This window comes from Peromyscus californicus, unplaced genomic scaffold, assembly GCF_007827085.1.
Source record: "Peromyscus californicus insignis strain IS unplaced genomic scaffold, ASM782708v3 Scaffold_17__1_contigs__length_78620276, whole genome shotgun sequence".
NCBI classification, from domain to species: Eukaryota; Metazoa; Chordata; class Mammalia; order Rodentia; family Cricetidae; genus Peromyscus; species Peromyscus californicus.
Window position 1 is genome coordinate 62255714 of NW_026294469.1, and position 21727 is coordinate 62277440.

A 21727-nucleotide genomic window follows, 5' to 3' on the forward strand; every position below is an offset into this window, starting at 1 on the left:
CTTCGAAGGCAGCTGAACAGGCAGTGGGCCGATGGCCTCTGATGTGCAATGGAACAGCAGCTGAAACAGTTATTCTTGAAGAGTAACTAAGCTCACGCCTCTCAATAGTAGACTGGCATTTGATGGAGGGATATGGAGAAGAATGGGATGCTGAGATGAAGCCATATATACACAGCCAGGAAGAATGGACAGCTGAGTTGGAAAACCATCAGCAATTTCCAGAATTTGAAATCCTGAATCATGACATGACACTGGTGGAATTCAGGTGTTTCTGGTACATGGACTACTCTCACTCAATGTGAGGTTGAACTGTTGACCTTGTGTACATCCTGCTTCACAAATGAGTCTGTCGGATATGCTGGGCCTATAGGCTGAAGATGATGCCCCAGCACTTCGGAGAAACCCCAGGTGACTGTCCAGACAGCTGTCTGTTTCTGTCAACTCACAAATTTTTTGGAGGTTGCTTATGTGCACTTCCTGTTTTTATTTTTGTTAGCTAATATTATTTCCTTCTTGGGTCTCTGAGGGAGTTGAAGATTAGTTAGTTATAGTTGAAGGTTAGTTAGTTATAGTTGAAGATTAATTAGGATACATTTTGGACTTACCAAAATAGGATAGATAATGAAATTATTTTCTCTGAATTTGTCAAATACAAATGGACTAGACATTGTTTAGGTATTTATTACTTGTATATATTGTATATAGTTATTGTCCTTTTGTATATAGTTTTTCTTATATTAGTTATAAGCTTTTTCTTTTTTTCCTTTTTATTAAAATAGAAAAGGGGAAATATGGTGATATTTTATTTGTATTAAAATGTTATTTGTATGTTAATAAATAAAGTTGCCCGGGGGTCAGAGCTATTAGCAAGCCATAGGAAAGCAGGGCAGTGGTAGCATACGCTTGTAATTCCAGCACTTGGTAGGCAGAGCTGGGTAAGTCTCTGTGTGTTCAGGGATACAGCCATTATTGGATACACATGCCTTTAATCTTAATACCAATCATGGAAAACCTGGAGGCCTATACAGACAGGCTGTGAGGAGGCGGTCATGTGGTTGGGTTTACAACCAATGAGAAGGCAGGACAGGAACTCTATATAAAGACTTTAACACAGGGGTAGCTCTGGTTCGGAGAGGTAGGACCACTGCAGGAGGAAGGGTAAGGTTTTGGCTCTTGGCTCTGACCTCTTGGCTTTCTTCTTTGCATTGGTTCTGTGTTTATTGTTTGATGGGAAGGTTGGATACATCTACAGGTTGGTGTTTAATTTATATCTTGATTATCAATTCCCTGTCTGATGTTAGAAAATATTTTATTTTTCTCATTCTGTAGGCTATCTCTTCATTCTGATTGTTTTGTCAGACAAAAACTTCATTTCATATAATCCCATTTGTCAACTCTTAGTACTGTTCTCTGTGCTAGCGAAGTCCTGCTCAGAAAATCCTTGCTATGACTGCCTCTTGAAGCATTTTATAAGATTTCCTCTAGCCGTTTCAAAGTTTTCAATCTTGTATTAAGGTCTATGATCCATTTTGAATTCATTTTCAAGGTGAGAGGTGTGGCTTTAGTTCCATTCTCCTAAATATGAAAATGCAATTTTCCTAGCACAATTTGATTAGGTTATCTTTTCAACAATGTATATTTTTGACAGTTTTGCCCCAAACTATGTATCTCTGGGTCTTCGATCCTACTCTACTGATATACATGTCTGTTTCACACTGGTATGTGTTGTCACTATGGCTCAGTAATATAATTTGAGATCAGCTATTATGATAGCTCTAGCATTGTCTTTTCTGCTAAGGACTGCTTTCACAATTTGGACCATTTTGTGCTTCTATATGAATTTTAGGATGGTTTCTTGCAGCTCTGTGAAGAATGTAATTTTGAAGAGGACTGAAATAAACCTGTAAATTGCTTTGGGTAACATATTCACTTTCTTTCACTTTTAATTGAAATATAGTTCTCTCTTCACCTCTCTTCCCTTTGACCTCTCCCATGGCCCCCTGCTCCCTTAAATTCAGTCTCCTAGTCTTTAATAATTGTAACATATGTGTATATGTAACGTTCATATTCATGTATACATACATATGTAATACATATATACATACACTCTGCTGAGCCTGTTTAATATTACTTGGTACTAGATAACCAATTAGGGTGCTCATCCTGGGAAAGACTTAATTCTCTCTTCCTCAGCAGTTGTTCATTGCCTATAGCTCTTCATCTAGGGTTGGCGCCCCATGAGATTGGCCCCAATCACACTGGCATATCAGCTGGTGTCGACATTGTTCACGTCTTGTTTTGGCAACCATAGTGTTGAGATTCCATGGGTGGGGACTTCCTGTCCTATCTTGAAATTTTCCTGTCATATCTAGAAAACAATTGCTGCAGCAGCCTTCCTCTCTGGCTCTTAAAATCTTTCTGCTCCCTTCCTCCATGTTTGCTACGTCTTGGGTGTAGGGATTGTGTTGTAGATGTATTAATTGAGGTTGCATACCTGTCGGTTGTTCTCTGAATTTTGACCAGTTGAGGCTTTCTGTAATGGTCTCCTGCAAAAGAGGCTTCTTTCACACAATTGAGAGCTACATTCATCTGTAGGTGTAACTATTCCGAACACAGTTGGGACTATACTGCTTTAGGAAAGTGACAGCAGCATTCATGACCTCAGGAGCTGCAGGAGGTTGGCTAGGTTCACAGTACCAGGCATGACGTCTCTCTTCTTGAGGTCTTAAGTTCAATTAGACAGCTGTTTGGTGACTGTCGAGATGGAGTGCCACTCTCACACCTGAGGCGGTACCTGCCATTTTCAGACTTACTCTTCTTATCCATACGCATAAGAAACCTTCCATTTTTTAGTATCTTCAATTTTTTCCTTCAGTGTCATTTAGTTTTTGTTATAGAGGTCTTTCACCTTGCTGGTTAGGTTTATTCCTCACTTTATTTGGGATTTTTGAAGCTATTGTGAGTATTACCAACCTCCTACCCCAAGATTCTTTCAGTGAATTCACTACCACTATGTAGAAAAGCTACTATGTTTTTTCTCTTGATTTTGGATCCTACTACTATGCAGGTGTTTATAAGGTCTAGCTCTTTTACAAAACAGGATCATGTCATCTGCAAATAAGTGTAATTTGATTTCTTCCTTCCTTATTTATCCTCTTTCATATTTTAATGCTCTAAAACTTCAAGTTCTGTATTGTATAAGAGTATCTTACTGGGTGTAGCAGCACATGCCTTTAATCCATGCAGTCAGAAGGCAGAGGCAGGCGGATATCTGTGAGTTCCAGGCCAGCCTGGGCTACATGTTCAGTTCCAGGACAGCCACAGTTATGTGGAGAGCCCTGTGTCAAATCAGTCAATCAAAGAAACAACAGAGTGTGGTGTTCTGGATTCTAGGGAAACGCTGTTGCTTCTTACTTGGCCTAAGGCTGGCTACAAAACTATCCAATATGCAGCATTTGTTAGGCTGAGCTGTTTCTTCTTGGAGTAAATCCGAGTTTCTTCAGGACTTTTAAAATTTTGTGTGTATGAGTGGTTTGCCTGCGTAGATGTGTACAGTGCGCATGCCTGGTCCCCGTGAAGTTCGGAAGAGGACATCAAATCCTCTAGAACTGGAGTCAGAGAGGATTGTGAACCATCACGTGGGTGCTAGGAACTGAACCTATGTCCCCTACAGAGTCAACAAGTGCTCTTAAATGCTCAGCCATTTCTCCATCCCCAACCCTAATTTTGTCATAAAGGAATATTGAAAAAAGCCAATGAACTTTTCTTTATAGACTGAGATGGCCTTGTGATTTCTGCCCTTAAGTTAGTTTTGAGCCAACGATGCATCCTTTTAGGGTGTGTGTGTGTGTCTGTATGCACGTGTGGGGTAAGGACAAAGGTCAACCTAAGGTGTTCCTTTGGTGTAATACACCTTGTTTGAGACAGGGTCTCTTACTGGCCTGGAGTCTGCCAAGTAGGTAGGCTGGCTGGCCAGGAACCTACCTGTGTCTAACTCCAAACCCTCGAATATAAACATGTATGTACCACCGTTTTTCATGTTGGTTCTGGAAACCAAGGTCAGTCTTCAGGCTTGCAAAGCAAGCATTGTACTGACTGAGCTATCCCCCTAGCCCTTACCATGCTCTTGAATTCAAACTATAAAAATGTTATTGAGAACTTTTGCATAAATGTTCATCATAAAAAGAAATCAACCTATCATCTTAATTTTGTTATCCTTATCTGGTTCTGGTATCAAGTTGATGCTAGCCTTGAAGAACTTTAAAATGTATTTTTCTTAACCTGAGCATGGTGGCACATGCCTGTAATCCTGGCACTTGAGGCAGATACAAGAGGACTGCTCCAAGTTCAAGGTTAGCCTGGTCAATATAGTGGGACACAGGACAGTTTGGGTCACATAGTGAAACCTCCTCTCGAAACAAAAAAAAAAAAATATCCCCCAAACTTGGCACAGTAATTGTACACAGAAAGGGGGTAGAGTTGACTTGTCTGCTGGGGGATGTCTTTCTGTAGGCTGTGGATATGTGTTGCTCCAATTGGTTAATAAAGAAAGTTGCATTTGCCTATGGCAGGGCAGAATGGAGCCAGGCAGGAAATCCAAGAGGGACAGAGAAAGGCAGGGCCAGGAGAGACGCTGCGAGCCGCCACCAGGAGAGAAGCAAGATGTGAGAGGTGAGAGCAGGTAATGCCATGGCAGGACATAGATTAACAGAAATGGGTTAATTTAAGATGAAAGAGCTAGCAAGAAGTCTGTCATAGCCATAGGCCATACAGTTGGGAATTAACATTAAGCCTCTGAGTGATTAATGTATAAGCGGCTGCAGGACCGCAGGTAGGAGAGATTCGTCCTAACTGGGGGGGAGGGGGGGTTTTGGGGGGGCACAATCGTAGAAACTTCTGTGATCAAACAGGGTCATTGGCAACACTATGACACTAGACTTTACTTTTGTTTCTTCTATGAATATTCAAAATCCTAACTGTTACTTTTACAGTCAATTTTTTTCTACGTAGTTCTACTATATCACTAGAGGTTAGCCCTTTTACCCAACTACACCAATGACTTCAATTTTCTCCATTCTCAGGAAAGCATATATATTGCTATTGCATGTTATGATGGCTAGTTTTCTGTCGATGTGACACAAAGTTAGAGTCATCAGTGAAGAGGGAACCATAGTTGGGAAAACGACCCCATCAGACTGGCCTGTAGGCAAATATATAGTGCACTTTCTTGCTTATTGATTGATGTGGGAGGGTCCAGCTCGCTGAGGGTGGTGTCAGGGCAGATAGTCCTGAGTTGTGTTAAGAAAACAAGTCAAAGCCATGGGAAGCAAGCCACTAAGAGTGTCAAGTGTCAAGGCCTCCACTTCTGTTCCTGCCCTGACTTCCCTTCATAAAGGACTGGGAGCTGTAAGGTGGAATAAACCCTTTCCTCTTCAAGTTGCTTTTGGTCAGTCTTTTTCACAGCAGCAGAAAGCTAAGTGTGACTTACCCGACAAGCGTCAATCAGACCCTGCCAGCTGCAGGTGGTGCTGTTCTCTGGGGTCTTGAATTACAGGGTTGCTGACGTCTCTCAGCACCTTTTGCAGGTCCACTGTTTGGTACCCTCTGTCTAGGATTCCTGTCTCCTTAATGGATTGCCTCCAACCCCCATGTGAGATACCACGTGTACCTCTAATTCTGGTACTCAAGAGGCTGACAGAGGAAATGGCGAGTTCAAAAGTCAGCCAAAATTATGCAGTGAGATCTCGTCTCAAAAGAAAGAAAAAAGAGCAAAGGGCAGAAAGATAGAAATATACAACTTCCCTTTCTCCTGAAATGTGTTCCACAAGGTTTGTTTGTTTTGTTTTTTCTCGGTAAAACTGACTGCCAATCTACTCCCCTGAAGTTCTTGCCTAAACTACCGTAAACTTCAGGTTAGCAAACAAGAAAGAACAAGTCTCTTGGCCTGATGAGCATCTCTAAAACTCTATCATCAAGATGAGAGAGCTGATGTGGTCATACCAGGCATTACTGTAGAAACTTACCTGCTATCCAGCCTTCTCCTCTCCTCGAGCTGGAAACTGAGAGGCCAGCAGCTTCCCCAGCCCTCTGTCTCCACTCCATGGCTCCCCTGCCTCAGCACCCACTATTCTCTGGTCACTATCACCCCACCCCTCTAGAGAGAGACAAGACTGAGACCGCTATTCCAGGGTTATTTCTGGAATGTCGTCATTTCCCATCTCAAAGACACAAGGAAAGAAAACGTCCATCTCAAGTGTGAAAATTCTTAAAGCAATCAGGAACTCTTTCGAGATCCAAGACGTCCATGAACTTAAGGAAAAGAATGAGCACATAATGATTTAGTTGGCTTTCTCTTTTAATCAAAAACATACTTTGTTACAGAGTTCTCAAGAAAGTTTCAACTATTTTTTTTTTTTTTTAAGCCACAGACTTCAACCAGGCAAAAGTATATAGAAAGGAAGTGACTGGTGCTTCAGCTGACCAGGTTTTCCTAAAAGCACAAGCTATGAGTGACCCCAGATGAGGAGACAGAGTTGGGAGTACCACCACCAATCTGTCCCCAACACCCCCGTCACTTCTTCCACACTGGACTCTGCAGCACACCAGTTTTCATCACTATAGGCAATCATGCTTTTCTGTTAAGTCACATGTCTGATGCATTGAACAAAAAACCCTCCATCTGGAGGAGGTTTGCCAACTCCACATTAGCCTTTTAACCAATCCAAGCCCATGAGTCCTTCCACCAATGACAAGCAACCTTGGCAGGAGCAACTGGTTCCATCCCTTCCCCACCAGCTCCCATAGAGCTGGCCTCTACCAGGACTCCCCAACCCCTAACCCACCCCTAACCCACCCCCTAGAAAGGTTCCCAGGTCCTTAAAAATAACAAACTCAGTTATTATACTCATCCAAGCAGGCTGGAAGAGAACTCTCTGAAAGGAATGATCCAGCCAAAAGTTGTTTAATCAAAATGGATATAAAAGAGGCAAAAATAAAGTGAATAATCATTCACTGATACTGTTTTTCATAGCATCAATTAAAATATTGATATAATTCTGAAGAACTTCCTGTTTGGAGCGTAGAAGAGTTAAGCAACTAAAGACCCTAACAAAGGACCTCTAATATTACTAGGCATTAACAACAGGATTTGAATCCAGTTTAGGTGAAGAATTGCCAGCACTTAGGAAGACAGTGTCACACACATACCAACTTGAAAGTCAGAATGCATGACTCAGAAGAGCCTTTCGACAGGCTCTGAACATAGATGATGGCAAATGAAATAAAGGCCCCTCCCACCCCAGGTGTGTGTGTGTTTCCCATTGTACTTGCTGCAGCCCCCAAGGTGGTGCTAGGCCTTTGGTTAAAAGTAAGTCGTGAGGACGTATGTAACTACTAGTCCACGGAAGAACAAATACTCAAAGATCAAGCCTAGTCTCACTGAGTAACACAGAAATAAGCAAGAACCCCCTTCAGACAGCAGACCCAGGGGAAAGAGGAAATGCCACACTGCTGCAAGGTGGGCAAGGGCACTTAGAAGCCAGAGCTGGCACAACAGTCCAACCCCTCATTTCACAGGTGAGGCAGCTGAGGCCCAGGGAGGGAAACGACTTGCCAAGGACACACGAATCATGAACTCAAAGTGCTACTGTCTGAATCCAGAGCCACACGTTTTTGGTTGAACAGGAACATGAACTCTGGACCTACTGAAAAAACATCTTAAACAAACTGTGTGAACACAGAGAAATGATTGTCTTCACCAAAATTCTCCTCAGTCCTTCCCACATTAAAAAAGGAATAAAAAGCTTCATTCATTCATTTTAAGTTTGATGCTAAAATCCCTGAAAACATTAGTCATTACATTAGCTACTCCTTGGGGCATGATATCAGACCCTCAATTCTCATAAAGGCACCTATAGGTTAGAAGTATCTAGAGAGGAAGGCGGCCAGAGAGCAGGGTTACCAGGAGACAAAACAAGCAAGGATGTTTTCTAAAGAGGGTGTGTGTGGTTTGCTGGGGCCTCTAGCAAACAGTACAGCTTTTAGGAGTGAATTAAGTGGACACTACATCTGAAAAAGCACTAGGGAGAGAAAGGCTATGACTACAACTTAAGTCTCTCCACATCAACCATATAAAACTCATCAAGAACCAGAGACCACTGGAAGCAATCAAATCAATGCACAAGAGCAACGCATCAAAGTCTTTTTCAACCCCAACAGGAAAGTGTCCTGGGTGAACGCTAATAATTTCCCTCATCTGGTTCCCTCAGCTAAGCAGTTAGGAAAGACCAATTAGAAAAAAAATGAGCACATTAAGGAGAGGCACACTAACAAACCACTCAAGAAGTGGTAGCTGTCAAAAAGGAAGATCAGAAGCATTCAAAACAAAAACGTCAGAACTACAGCAGTCCTGGGCATTTAGGAAAGGCGACATAGTGCTGTCTATCTCAGAGGCCCAGAGTCCACAGAGACAGCACAGGGAAAAAAAGAAGAAGAAGAAGAAATGGTATACCCAGTATATTCTGATTTGTTAAATAGCTCCCACCAATAAATGGCTAATTTTTCAAAAGTTTTACTGCTTAATAAGGCAAGATGATGAAAAATTTCATTCTTCAATAACACCAGATAAACCACCTCACTGCACCCAAAGTGCCAGGTCGGAGGCTCTGCCAAGGATGCTGCTATGGGTAAGGCCACTGGCTTTTTACACACTTCTAATGTATCCCAAGAGAAGAAACTGCTTGGTTATTAGAAGGGAAAACTGGAAAGGCTTGAGCAGGCATCTCACAGCCTTTTCTTTATGATCATGCAAAGGAAGACGTCAGGGGCTATTTACAGATCACTATGTGTAGCAAGAGGAGTTGTGGGGGGGGGGCATTTTTTTCACACTAGGTGCAGTCTGCTAGTCTCCACCAGGCCCCACCTATGAGAGTTGGTCCTTGACAAGGTTCATGTTCGAATTCACTGCAATAATCTAACTCACTCACCTCTTTACCACCCTATCATTAAATAAAATGACAGCGATGAAGACTATAGTAACTACCAAAAAGAACTCTGGCCAACTCCAAGTAAAACTGTTCCTTCCAAGGGGTCTCAACTAACGGGACAACAAATTAAAATAAAAAACAAACAAATAACAACAAGAACAAACTGAAGAGTGACAATTAGCCAGTTACTAGCAGACCAGTAACAAACACTTTCCACCTCCACAGATACCTCACAAGCATTTCAGGAAGATTCCCTTCTCCAGTCCGTAAAACCTCTAAGCTGACTTTGCCTTCAAAGTTGCTAATACAAACCACACCATTCCCCACAAAACTGGATTTTTCACTTTGAAATACAGCATAGCTAATCACGTGTTGCTGGACTTTGCAGGTATGTCCCCGAAGGCAGCTCATCCGATCTGTGACCCTGCACTGTTTACAGGAACAGTGGGTTAGGACAACACAAGAAGATGGTGTTTGTGGAAAAGCAAGTGCACGGCAGTGGCTTATCCTCATCTTCATACAGCAGAACAATTAAGGTAAACTCTATCCCACAAAAGAATCTACTCCCAGGCAAATGAAGGCAATACCACTAAGGATTGACTCCCTTTAATCATGCACAGAAAGGCACAAGACAAAAGCAGAATGGGCTCCAAACTGGGTGGGCCTACTTCCTCTCTCACTCGGCTTCCAGTGAAATCTAATCTTAGGAGACTCGAGCTATGAATCAGAGATCATCACCCAGAACCATACCCACACTGTAATCAGACTCTAAGAACTACACAAACTATCTTATCCTAAAATGGACACAAAATTTTTAAGCTTAAGGAAGTTTTTTAAAGTCTTATTCATCAAAGATGGCAATTTCTAGGGAACAAAAAAAAAAAAAAAAAAAAAACAGACTTTATAAAAAGATAGGACAGTCAAATTACAAGGATCCTCAATAACTAGAAGTAAATTCTATGGCTCTTAGTAAGAAAACCAAGACAGGTGGCTTGGCTCTGAAGAGATACTTCTTAGCAAATATTTCCCACATACTTTATGAAGATGCTTAAACATGGAAAACTTTCCATAAAGTAGAAAATCAAGTTGTACCACCGCATGGACAATGTTCTAGTCAGATAACCTGGAGTTTTAAAAGTCTGTTATACTAAAACTCTTCCCTCTCACTCCTATTCCCCATTCAAAGTAAAATGGATCTAAAGACAAACATTTCTAGAGAAGGTATCTTTTTATAATTCTGCCAACACAACATTTTTTTAAAAAATTACCTTAAACTTCTACAGATAATAATTAGGTAACAAAAGTATTTATAAGTACTTAAGAGTAGAAATGAACTGGTCAAGAAGCTTTTTAAAAAAACAAGGTGTGTAAGTTGGACTGAGCTTTCCACTTCGGTCACAGCAGCCTTCAGTGGTTTCTGGAGCCTTTGGAAGCAGGCTCCAGGACTTGCTGACTACTGTCAGTATGCATGTGCATACACACACACACACACACACACACACACACACACACACAGCTATGCACATGTTTCCAGAGCTCAAATGCCTATGCACTGTAAAATTCACAGAAGACTCTCAAAGAATAAAAGCATCTCGACGATGATCTTGATTTTATTCACACTATTCATCCCGTCTATTTCTTGCTACAGTAAAATAAAAGTTCAAAAAATAACCAACTCTACACATGATACATAATGTACATGGGAAAGTCCTGGTAGAGTGTGAGGGGAACCAGAGCTGTACAATCCAACTGGCTGTTGCCTGTCATTTAGTAGAAGGTGTCTTGCCACTGAGATTGGACTCAAAAGTGCAAAAGGAAAGCATTTTAAAAACAAAACCTAGAATTCAACCTTGGATATTGAGACTCAGTTTTATTTACGCTACTAACTAGGTAAAAAGTATACATGTTGTGTCTGTGGTACAGTCAACGCATCTGCAACTCTTCTCTTTCAGTCTCTCTACAAAGTCACCGCTGACTGATCGATGATGTCAAACAAAGGGCTTCGAATAACCAAAAGGTATAAAAAAGTTTGCAGTCTTGCCCCAAGATACAAAAACTGAATTTTAAACAATGTCAAAACATACATGATTTAAACAGTATATGAAAAAAAGTCACACATCAAATCAAGTACAAAAATATTCAAACTACCTATTATGAACTGCAATGTTTCCATTATTCTGCACAGTATTTAACATAGAATTTAGCAGTTTCCAAAATAGTCATCATTATTTTCGTGAAGCACTGCCGCCTTGCAGAACTGTGAGGCATCGGCAGAGCAGCACTGCTTTTAGTGTCTTAGAAATACAAAACCTTCTCCCTGTGAAGGAAGGGCAAGAAATCCCCCTAGGCTCTTTTATAACCAACCGTATGCCTAGAAATATAGAAGAATTCATCTACTGTTTAACAGGGCAAAAGTACACATCTTGATAATGGTCATCTATTAGGGCTAAAAAAAATGGTAATTTTAAATGGCATTTCTTTGACTGGTAATTGTAAGGAATTGTCACTATGCACACAGATTAGTGTTTTGTCTTGGGGAAAAAACCCTGAAGTCTGTAAGACAGTATGAATTTAATTCACCTTCACTGCTTAACTTGCAAAAAACATTCTGGATAAAAGGTTTTCAAAACAGAGTGAAGTTGCTTTCGGTAAAACTGACTCACCCACACAGCACTTGAACACAGTGTGTTCAACAATAACATGCTCACTAAGTAACAGGTGAGCTACCTTTGAAAATTTCTCAGCCTTAAAATCAGCAACACTGAATGTACTCTGCAGAAGAGCACACCAGTGTCCTGCGTGTAAGCAGCTCGCACACTTAAAGGGCTGAGTTCCCAGCACTGGAATGACTCCTTCATACATAACAACCAGTGAAGATTTAGTAAGAATTGGTTCTTCCTGATCTTCAAGCTCTGAGCCATGCCTGAAAAGTTCTAAAATAGAAAAAAAGTTTTAATTCAGTTTCTGTCTGCTAAGAGCAAGGCAGCAAACACATCTTTCAACCCTTTATGAAAAGACAGAGCAGAACAAAAATGCAATAGGTCTTCAGATTATAAACAGGATTATATTTCATAGTCCACCATCCTGAAAATGGTTAGGGCGTCCATGGTGAGAGCTCTCAGTCTAAAGGTTGTGGGTCTGCAATGGGCATGGTGTGAAGCACTTCGTCAAGGAGCTGGAGAGCTCGGTGGAGGTGAATCTCGATCCAGCATGGTGTTTCCTTGATGCTCTGTCTTGGGTAATCCGGGCCCCAGCCTTTTACAAAGCTCATCCTGAGTATGCACAAGCGACGGAGGTCATCCACACCGATGCCGGCAGCAGCAGACAGACCTAGCGGAAGAAGTGTGGAGGGTGTCAGGAAGCAGGGGCACCTCTTCCCATCCTCCCCACACTCTGCCTTCTTTACATGTTTTTCTCAGCATACAATTTCTCTGTCAGTGTCAAAAGTCACTGCAGGTCTAAACCTTAACAACGGAGACTGAAAACTTGGTTAAGACAATTTACGTTCCACATATTTATTTTAACTACCAGAGACCAAGTAAATTCCCACAATCCACCAATATTTCACCCATTTTCCTCTTTAGAAGTAGGGATAGAGGAGGAAGAATTGACTTCTTTTGTCAAAGTCAGGGCACGTCATGGTTCTAAGAACCTCAGTGTCTAACTGCCACACCAGAGTAAGACATGACTGATAATCAGACAGTCATGGACCGGGCCCCACTGTGACCTCTCAGTTGACTTGTGTCTGTCCCTCAGTTTTGAGATAACACACAAGGGGGGAAATAGATAAAAATAAGAAATTCAATACTAGTCTGAATTCTTAACAGAGCCATGTCTGTCTGTAACATTAAAACTAGCAAATATTTACATCCCCAGTCTTTTTTAATTGAATTAGTGATTACGTCTTATGTAATTCTGAACTGTGAACTCCTGAACCTAAGTCACAGCAGACTCTGATCTAATTTTCCAGTCAGAACATACAGTCATATAGTCAGTCCACATTTACCAGTATTACCATGAAACTAACGGGAGGGATCTGCAATGTGCTGTGGCGAAACCTGCAGGACCATTGCAGCTTTCTTAGCCAGTGTGACGTGCTTACCACACTGAAGAAGTTAAGAACAGGGGTTGAATGAATCACTAGTTATGCCTTCAGACGTGGAAGATGGGTGCCACGTGTTTCCATCATAAAAGTCTATAGTCAGGAGTTTAACTCTGCAGTAAAAAATTCCCCATCAGTGTGAAACCTGGCACAATTCAACTTACCCTAAATTAAAGACTCTACAAGTTATCAAATGCCACCCTCACTTAGTTCTCTGGGTTCAGCATACCGTTTCTAAATGGAGGTGTCCAGTTCTGAACCTGCAGGAGCTGTTCCCATCAGCACAAAGCCACACACTCAATGATTTAACCCCTTGGCTGGTGAGGCAGTAACTATAATAAGCATCGGCCAAGAGGGTAGACCGAAGTATGACAACCCTCTTTATCACCTAATGCAAACAGGATCGTATCCCAGGCACAGTGAAACTACCACAGAAGAAAGGTTTGCACAAATGCAAATGTTATAACCCAGTAAAAAAATTAATTTCTATTATTACTTAAAACAGCTGATCGATCAACCGAGCGAGTCCCGATTCAAAGCCACTGTCACACGTGAGCAGACAGGTCAGAACGACACTTACTGATTGCTGGAGCTATCCCACCTACGGAGCCAGGACCAGGGATGTTTCCCGCCACGGCTGCGGCCTGGGCAGCAGCTGCAGCTTGTGCAGTGGCCGCCTGCTGCTGCATCTGCCGGTGACACTGGCGCAGATCAAAGACCTTCGGAAAGCAGAGTGTGAGTTTAACAGGGAGTCCACCACCAGAGACGGCACTCCTCAAGAGCTAACACGCAACACACCAACAACTCCCTGCCTTTGGCCTCTCACAAGAAGTGAGCGAATCACGAAGCTTTTAAATTTCAGGCCTTTCTCAAAGTACTCAGGTTTGATCCTCAGCACCCACACGACAGCTCCAGTCCCAGGGGATCTGATACCCTCTTCCAGCCTCCAAGGGTTCAAAATACTCATGTGGCACATAGACATACATGAAGGCAAAGTACCCGACACATAAAATAATTTTTCAAAAGAAGTTTTTTAAATGTTTATGCATACTGTATAGTTCAGAGATCAGCAAGAGGTAAATTTCACTGTCTAGAAGGACCTGTGTGAGCCAGCTGTCCCTAGCTGTGTGAAGAGCCACCTATCTGTGTCACACAAACAAGTAAGAAACTACCCATCCTTTCAGAGCGTTCTTTAGTTTATCGAGGGCTAGCTTTATATAGCTGGCTAACATCTCTGACAAGGCCTGCAATGTAAAAAAGTACAGCAGACTGCACTGTCACTGTCTAAGAAACATCTGTATTTTAGTTACTACATTTAAAAGACGGACTTTTGTTTGTGCGTGTACATGTGTTTCTGTGTGTGTCTGAGTGTATGCAATGTGTATGCAGATGCCCAAGACAACGAGGAGAGGGTGTCTGATCCCCTGGGCCTAGAGTTACATGTAGCTGGAGACACCTCATGTGGGTGTGCTCAAAAGCCAACTTGGTCCTCTGGAAGATCAACAAGTACTCTTAACCACGGAGCCATCACTCCAGGCCCCACACCCACATCTCTGTAAGAATCATACATTAGTACCTAGAATACAGTAACAAAACAAAGGCCTCCTTTCAAATATTCCAGAGAAGGACGTTTTTTAAAGAGTAAACCAAACAATTATAAGAACATAACTATTTTATTTAAGTGATGGTTAAATGGAATTTCATGAAAATGGTTTCTATTTTCAAGTTTGAAAACGTTTGTAATTTTTAAAAGGGCCAGTTTTGATCACCAACAAGTTACATGTGCTAAGTTTTTTAACCTCCTCAGAGTTTATCCATAAAGTAGGAATATTAAATACACATACTTCCATAGGGTAACTATACAGCTTGCTGTTAATAGATGTTATTGTTTTGCTTTAGGCCTTCCTAGTGGTCATTTTTCTTTCAAGATGAATTAAGGAAGACTCAATAAGTCATTTCTCATCAAGAAGACAAAGACTGACATAATAAAGAAGAGCTAATGGCACTTTACAAGTACTGGAATGTTATTTCAATAATCAACAACTTATGAGTAACAAATCACCTCCTTACCTGAGAAAAACATTTGCATTTTAAATTTTACTTCCTAAAATAATACTCTTACCATTTTAATAAGATGTGGAAGAGTCCACAGAAAGAGTACTAGGCTGTGAGAGAGGCCAGGAGAGGCAGAAGCAAGGCTGTGCACTGGGTCACTTTAGCTTCTGAACTGTGGAACTTGACTCCTATTTAAAACATAACTCATTCTTGAAGTTTGGAATGCAGAAAACCCAAGGACACGCTACCCTATCACTGAAAATGAGGAAAATCAGAGTGTACATAACTTTCTACTTAGTAATAATAGGTTTGGAACCAAATCCATAAATGTTCCGATGCTTAAACTGTCTTAACCACAGTATTTAAACATGAATTATAAATTCATACAACAATAACACAATCTCTCCAAATAACAAAACATAATCTTATTTACTTATTCCTTAACTCAGTGTCCATTTTCTAAAAATCAAGAAACAAAACCTTTCTTAACTGGCACATTTGAAAACAAACCCAAGAGCACCCTTCTCTTAGAAGTGATAAATAGGATGACTAGCCAACTATAAAGTCCCCAAAGACTTTCAAAGATGAACTTGACAAAGCCAAGTACTGGGGATCAGAAATTCCTCGACGCCTAAGACAGAAATGCTACTTTCTGCAGTTCCCAACAGTTTCTGGGACTCTCAACTTTTCCACTGGGTTTTACCTTTAGAAGGCATTATCTAGCCCAGCACAAAGCGTGTTCAAACCCTTTTACATCTGAATAGTTCTACACAATTTTTATTTATTTATTTTATTTATTTTTGGCTTTTCGAGACAGGGTTTTTCTGTGTAGCTTTGGAGCCTGTCCTGGAACTCACTCTGTAGACCAGACTGGCCTTGAACTCACAGAGATCCTCCTGCCTCTGCCTCCTGAGTGCTGGGATTAAAGGTGTGCGCCACCACCGTGCCGCACAACTTGTATTTTGAAGAAAGGAACTGATATATTTCACTTTTTAGAGCAGTTTTGTGTTCACAGCAAAACTGAACAAGAAGTTCAGAATTCCTGTCTTCCCCCACATGAGCCTCATTTGTTATAATCCATCAATTCTACCCTAACTTACCATTATCAACAAGTCAATACCTGACTAAAGTTTAGGGCTCCTGATGATGTGCATCCTATAGGTGTGTACACACTTATGACGTCACGAGTCTACCACAGTAACACATCATACAGAACACTCCAAACGTCACCAACCCTGTGTCCTGCTTTACTCATTCCTCCCATCAACCTCAAATCACCACACGTCATCTAACTAGTCTGCTGTGGGATGGTCTATATGGCAAATGTGTTGCTGATTAGTCAATAAATAAAACACTGATTGGCCATTGGCTAGGCAGGAAGTGTAGGCGGGACAAGGAGGAGAATAAAGCTGGGAGGTGGAAGGCTGAGTCACAGAGACACTGCCAGCCACCGCCATGATGAGAAACAGCATGTGAAGATGCCAGTAAGCCACGAGCCACGTGGCAAGGTATAGATTAATGGAAATGGATTAATTTAAGCTGTAAGAACAGTTAGCAAGAAGCCTGCCACGGCCATACAGTTTGTAACCAATATAAGTCTCTGTGTTTACTTGGTCGGGTCTGAGCGGCTGTGGGACTGGCAGGTGAGAGAGATTTGTCCTGACTATGGGCCAGGCAGGAAAACTTTAGCTACACTAGTCCTGGTTTTTTTTTTTTTTTAGATTACATAGTTGAACAGCATTAACTCATAATAATGGTTAATTTTTCTGTGTCTTTTCATGGCTTGACAGGTCATTTACTTATTGATGTATTTTCCTGGTTTCTGTGGGGTGTAGTTCTTTAAATTTTTTTTTTCATTTTACATACCAACCACAGTTCCCCTCCCTCCCCTCTTCCCACTCCCCTCCCATCTCCCCCCCACCACAACCCTACCCTCATCCACTCCTCAGAGAGGGTAAGGCCTCCCATGGGGAGTCAACAAAGTCTGGCATATCAAGTTGAGGCAAGAAGTCCACTTATTATTTAACACTGAGTACTCCACTTTCTAATATACCAGTGTTTAGGCATTCACATGCTGAAGGACATGCTGGCTGGTTTCAAGTTTTGACAACTATGTATAAAATTAATATGAACATTTGTGTGAAAGGTTTTTCTATGTGTGTATGTGTAGACTTACATTTTCACTTCGGTAAATGTCTAAGCATGATTGCTGAATATGATTGAATGGGAAGAATGTTTTGTTTTATAAGGAACTTATAAACTCTATTAAAACAAGCTATTCCATTTCCTATTCTCACCAGCAATGAATGAGTTTCTTATCTCCCCAGATTTGATACTATCAATATTGAGAATTCTGACTACTATAGTGGTGTTTGCTCCGCCCATGACCTTGGGCTATAGGGCCCAAAGGACGCAGTGCTTCCTGCCCTTGTAAGTGATCTCTTAAAAGGAATGGGAGAAGGACCAGGAGCTCCTTTTCCCTGCTTCCTGGTGTGATCAACTGCCAGGCAGATTCCCTCCCAGGCAGATCAGAAGACGACTTCAGCTGTCTATTTCGTTCTGTATTCATGAGTGTATTTCCTCAACTTACCCTAATAAATTTCCCTAATACTCCTTCAGCAGACTCCCATGGATAGATCGCGTTTTCTGGCACCCAACCGTGTGAATCTGAGCCCCACTCGTAGCCAGTACAGGGGCTACTCTCATGACCAAATCCTAATGCCCTCGGGAGGCTGCTGGTGAGTTTCTTCATCCTGCAGAGCCCACGCATAGCCCAAACCCCTCAGGAACTGCTCAGGTGACCGCTTGCATACAGCCGCTGTGCAAGGAGCCTGTAGGCCTGGCAGCTCACGCAACAGCGGTTCCTGCAACCACTGCTGCGTTCTGCAGTAGACAGAGCACCGCGTTAGAGGAAGGTGCCTATGCTAGGCGCCTTTCCAGTTCTGTGCTTGTAGCAACCTGATCGGGTCACAGCCCCTCACCTAGTGAGAGACAACCGCAGACTGTCCCTTCTCTTTTAAAACGGTTCAGTGCGGCGGCTGCCAGTTCTGGGACATCCTGGACTGTCGCCCTCAAGAGCGCCCCCGCTCAGCAGCCCTTCTCCCCTGCCGCCACCACCGCCGCCATTGTTCAGTGGATCGCTTCATTTGTTGTGTGATCCCTGCAGCTCTGCCCAGTAGTCACGGGTAGGGGTTGCCTGGGTTGGTGTTTGAGTCACACCAGACCTGCCTTGTACGCTACACCTGAGACACTTGCTGGCCAAACATCGCTACTACACCCAAAAACCATCCCGAGAACTGGAACATCTGGAACACCCAGGACTGTTAAGACCAGCTCTCAAGGATTTCATCTGAGGTAAAATTACTCAATAATTTTACACCTTAAACTGATTAATAAAAACAAATTAATAAATTTTTTCTTTACAAGTTTTGATTATTTCTCAAAAAATGACAGTATCACCATTCAGGAATTAAAAAACTTTTTTGTTTGTACTATGAATGAAATTTTACAGGACATATATGACCTTCCTGGGAGAGATACAATGTTCATCATAATATCAATTAGCATAGTGATTCATCTCATATCACTGAAAAACTGGCTTAATAATAACAGAAAAAAAAGACATTAATGGGGCTGATACAGGCTTTGCAGAGTAGGTAATGAGGACTTAAATAGAAGGATTCTTTGTATGAAATCTGCTAATTTAGGCTTTGCAGAGTGGTAATGAGAATTTAAAAAAGACAGGTTCTTTCTTTGGAATCTGCTAATTTGCCACAAGAACTTCAGTCCATTAATAATAATAACTGGACAAGCAAATTTAATTCTGTTGATAATAAATATGAATACTTAATGGGTAAAACAATAACTCTTCAGAGCAATCTTAATACCATTCAGATAATTTCTAAGGAGGAAAGAGCATCACTAATTTATCACAGGAGAAACCCCTTGATGAGGAGAAATAATAGCTCATCCACTGATGTCACAACTTCACAAGTTCTAAGAAAAACTCAAGAAACAAGGGTCAGGGCAGGGTTCTGCTTTTTGTTTTTACAGTATAATAGAATACCCATCTTAAAGAAATCACAAGGCCTTGGACACCTAGACATCTACAGCATAAAGGAAGGACCTACTGGTACCAATATACTCTACAGGGTAGTATCTCACTGCCTAACATCAACATCTCTTTAACTTTAGAATAGTTGTGGTCCCGATTCATTTATAAATCAAGCTGGCTTTGGAGCTGGAATGTGGCTCTCTCCTTCTCTAAACCCAAGCATGTTGCAAAAAGAAAAACTAGGAGATTATGTCTCATAATGGAAGAGCCAACTGGTGTGGGACAGAAGAAAACTAATAATCTAGGGACCATTGTTGTCAAGATTCTATTTCTCTCCATGCTTATTGATTTCTCAGAATCCTTCCTCACATGTCATATCATCTTAAGATTCAAACTTTGTTTTGATATTAATAATGTTCAAGTTTTCCACAGTGAAAGTAAGTCTTCCCAATAGCAATCTCTGAAGTCTCCAGAAGGAAGATGGGCCCCAGAACAATGACGCTACTTAGTCCAGAAAGATGCCATGGTACCTAAGAACATTACTCAATGGACTGAAAACTCTCCAGGACAGTTGCAAGATGAGATGGTTCATCATGCTACACTTCTAGCCAGAGTCTCAGACAACCTTATCCATTACTCTGAGACTGTCTGCAGGCTCTCAGCTTTCTTACAGGACCCCACAGAGATACCGTCGCCCTCTAAACAGCAGTTAGCAATTCTAAGAAAACAACACTCCTCTCCCACAGGTTTCATTTTTCTCAGAGTTATGGATGGATGGTTATAGGGTCGGGGTGGCACAATAAAATTTAGAAAAGGAAAAGGGGAATGGGTATGTATAGTATATTAAGGTAGATTACTGTATCTACCAGTAAACTAATTTAGCAAACTATCAGCCTTGGATAACTGCACTGATATGGATTCTTACATATTTGATACAAATGTAAACTATTTATATATTCCTATTTAAGATAATTTGTATATTGATACAAATACAAAACTATATTTGTTGTATTGTACATATATTTCTACTCCTATTTGAAATATTTTGTATATTGATACAAATGTAAAATTATATTTGTCATACTATATATATGTTCTACCTCTGTTTAGGTTATTTTGTATACTGATACATATTAAGGATATTGTTATCATACTGCACTACATGTTTCTACCTCTGTTTAAGATATTTTGTATATGTCACAATTTTGAGATCATTGTCCTTATATGATACCTCTGCTTATAGACAGTTTACCTTGTTAATCTGTAGCCTTAGTCCTTAGGTTATTTAGGTTGATAAGACTTACAGATTAATAGTCACCCATGCTTGTCATTTCTATAGTTAGGTTAGTTAGGTTCTCCAGATTTACAGAAACATATGGCAGATGGATAGGTAATCTTCAAACACTTCATAGACCTAGAGAATATGGCATTTAAATGTTTTGATAACTTAGAATTCTGTTGACATGAGACAAGATTGCTCCTGGCAGCACCTATCTGATCCTGAGAGAATATAAGGCTTCTAAGATGTTTCTGTTTGGAAGTTTGTCTTCTTGGCACAAAATAGCCTGCTGGGCAAAGAACTGCCCTTGCCTTGATTGCTGACAGCATGAATGCCGTCCTTTCCAGATAAGCAGGACACAAGGAAAAGCGACTACTGAACCTTGCCAAGACAGGGTAAGATGGTCTTTTAAAATTCCTTCTGAAAATGATATGTCAGATATTCTAGGCCTGTAGCCAAATTGGATGCCTCAATGGTGCTGAGGAGCTTTAGGTGACTGTCCAGGCTGCCAGCTGTCTCTGTCTAATCTTGCAAGAATTTCAGATATTGCTTTTGCATTTTCCTTTTTCTCAGGTATTATTGTGTTCCTTCTCAGGTCTTTGATGGAGTTGAAGACTAGATAGTTACAGTTGCAATCTTCTCGTATCTTAGCTAGAACATATTAAGTACTGGAGTTAGAATCTTCAAGATAGGACAGCTATTGGAGTAATCTCAGTAATTTGCCATTTACCTATGATCTGGACATTTAGCATGTCCTTCTTGTTTGGTGTTGTTCTTGTTGTAGTCCCATTTTTATTTATGTTATTACCCTTTGTTTTTCCTGGACAATACTTGATAATCATTCTTATTGTATATAGTTTGCATAAGTTTAGAACCTTCTTATTTAGACAAAAAGGGGAAATGTACTAGTATTTGCTCCACCCATGACCTTGAGCTATGGTGCTTCTTGCCATTCGTTGTTGTATGTGACCTCTAAAAGGAGAGGGAGAAGGGTCATGAGCCCCTTTTCCCTGCTGCCTGCTTCCTGGTGCAATCAAACTGCCAGGTGGATTCGCTCCCCATCAGATCAGAGGACGACTTCAACTGTCTACTCCACTCTGTATTTGTGAGTGTATTTCCTCAATTTACCCTAACAAATTTCCCTAGTACTCCTTAGCAGACTCCCCATGGATGTATCACATTAGACTATACTAACAATTTTGTGGCAGCAATGACATGTTTGTGATGCCCAATTACAATGTGCATCTTTTAAA

General features: G+C 41.2%; 1 protein-coding gene across 3 annotated transcripts in view; it reads right to left on the reverse strand.

The window, feature by feature from the left end:
* Positions 1-10576: 10576 nt before the first annotated feature.
* Smad4 (SMAD family member 4) overlaps positions 10577-21727 on the reverse strand; it is a 72375-nt gene continuing 61224 nt past the window's right edge. For all 3 annotated transcript variants that reach the window (XM_052742489.1, XM_052742488.1, XM_052742487.1), the window contains 2 exons: positions 13667-13805; positions 10577-12314 (listed from right to left, as the gene is read on the reverse strand). In XM_052742489.1, the coding sequence (XP_052598449.1) occupies positions 12103-12314; positions 13667-13805 (351 nt within the window). In that variant the 3' untranslated portion in view covers positions 10577-12102. The remainder of the gene's footprint in view (positions 12315-13666; positions 13806-21727) is intronic.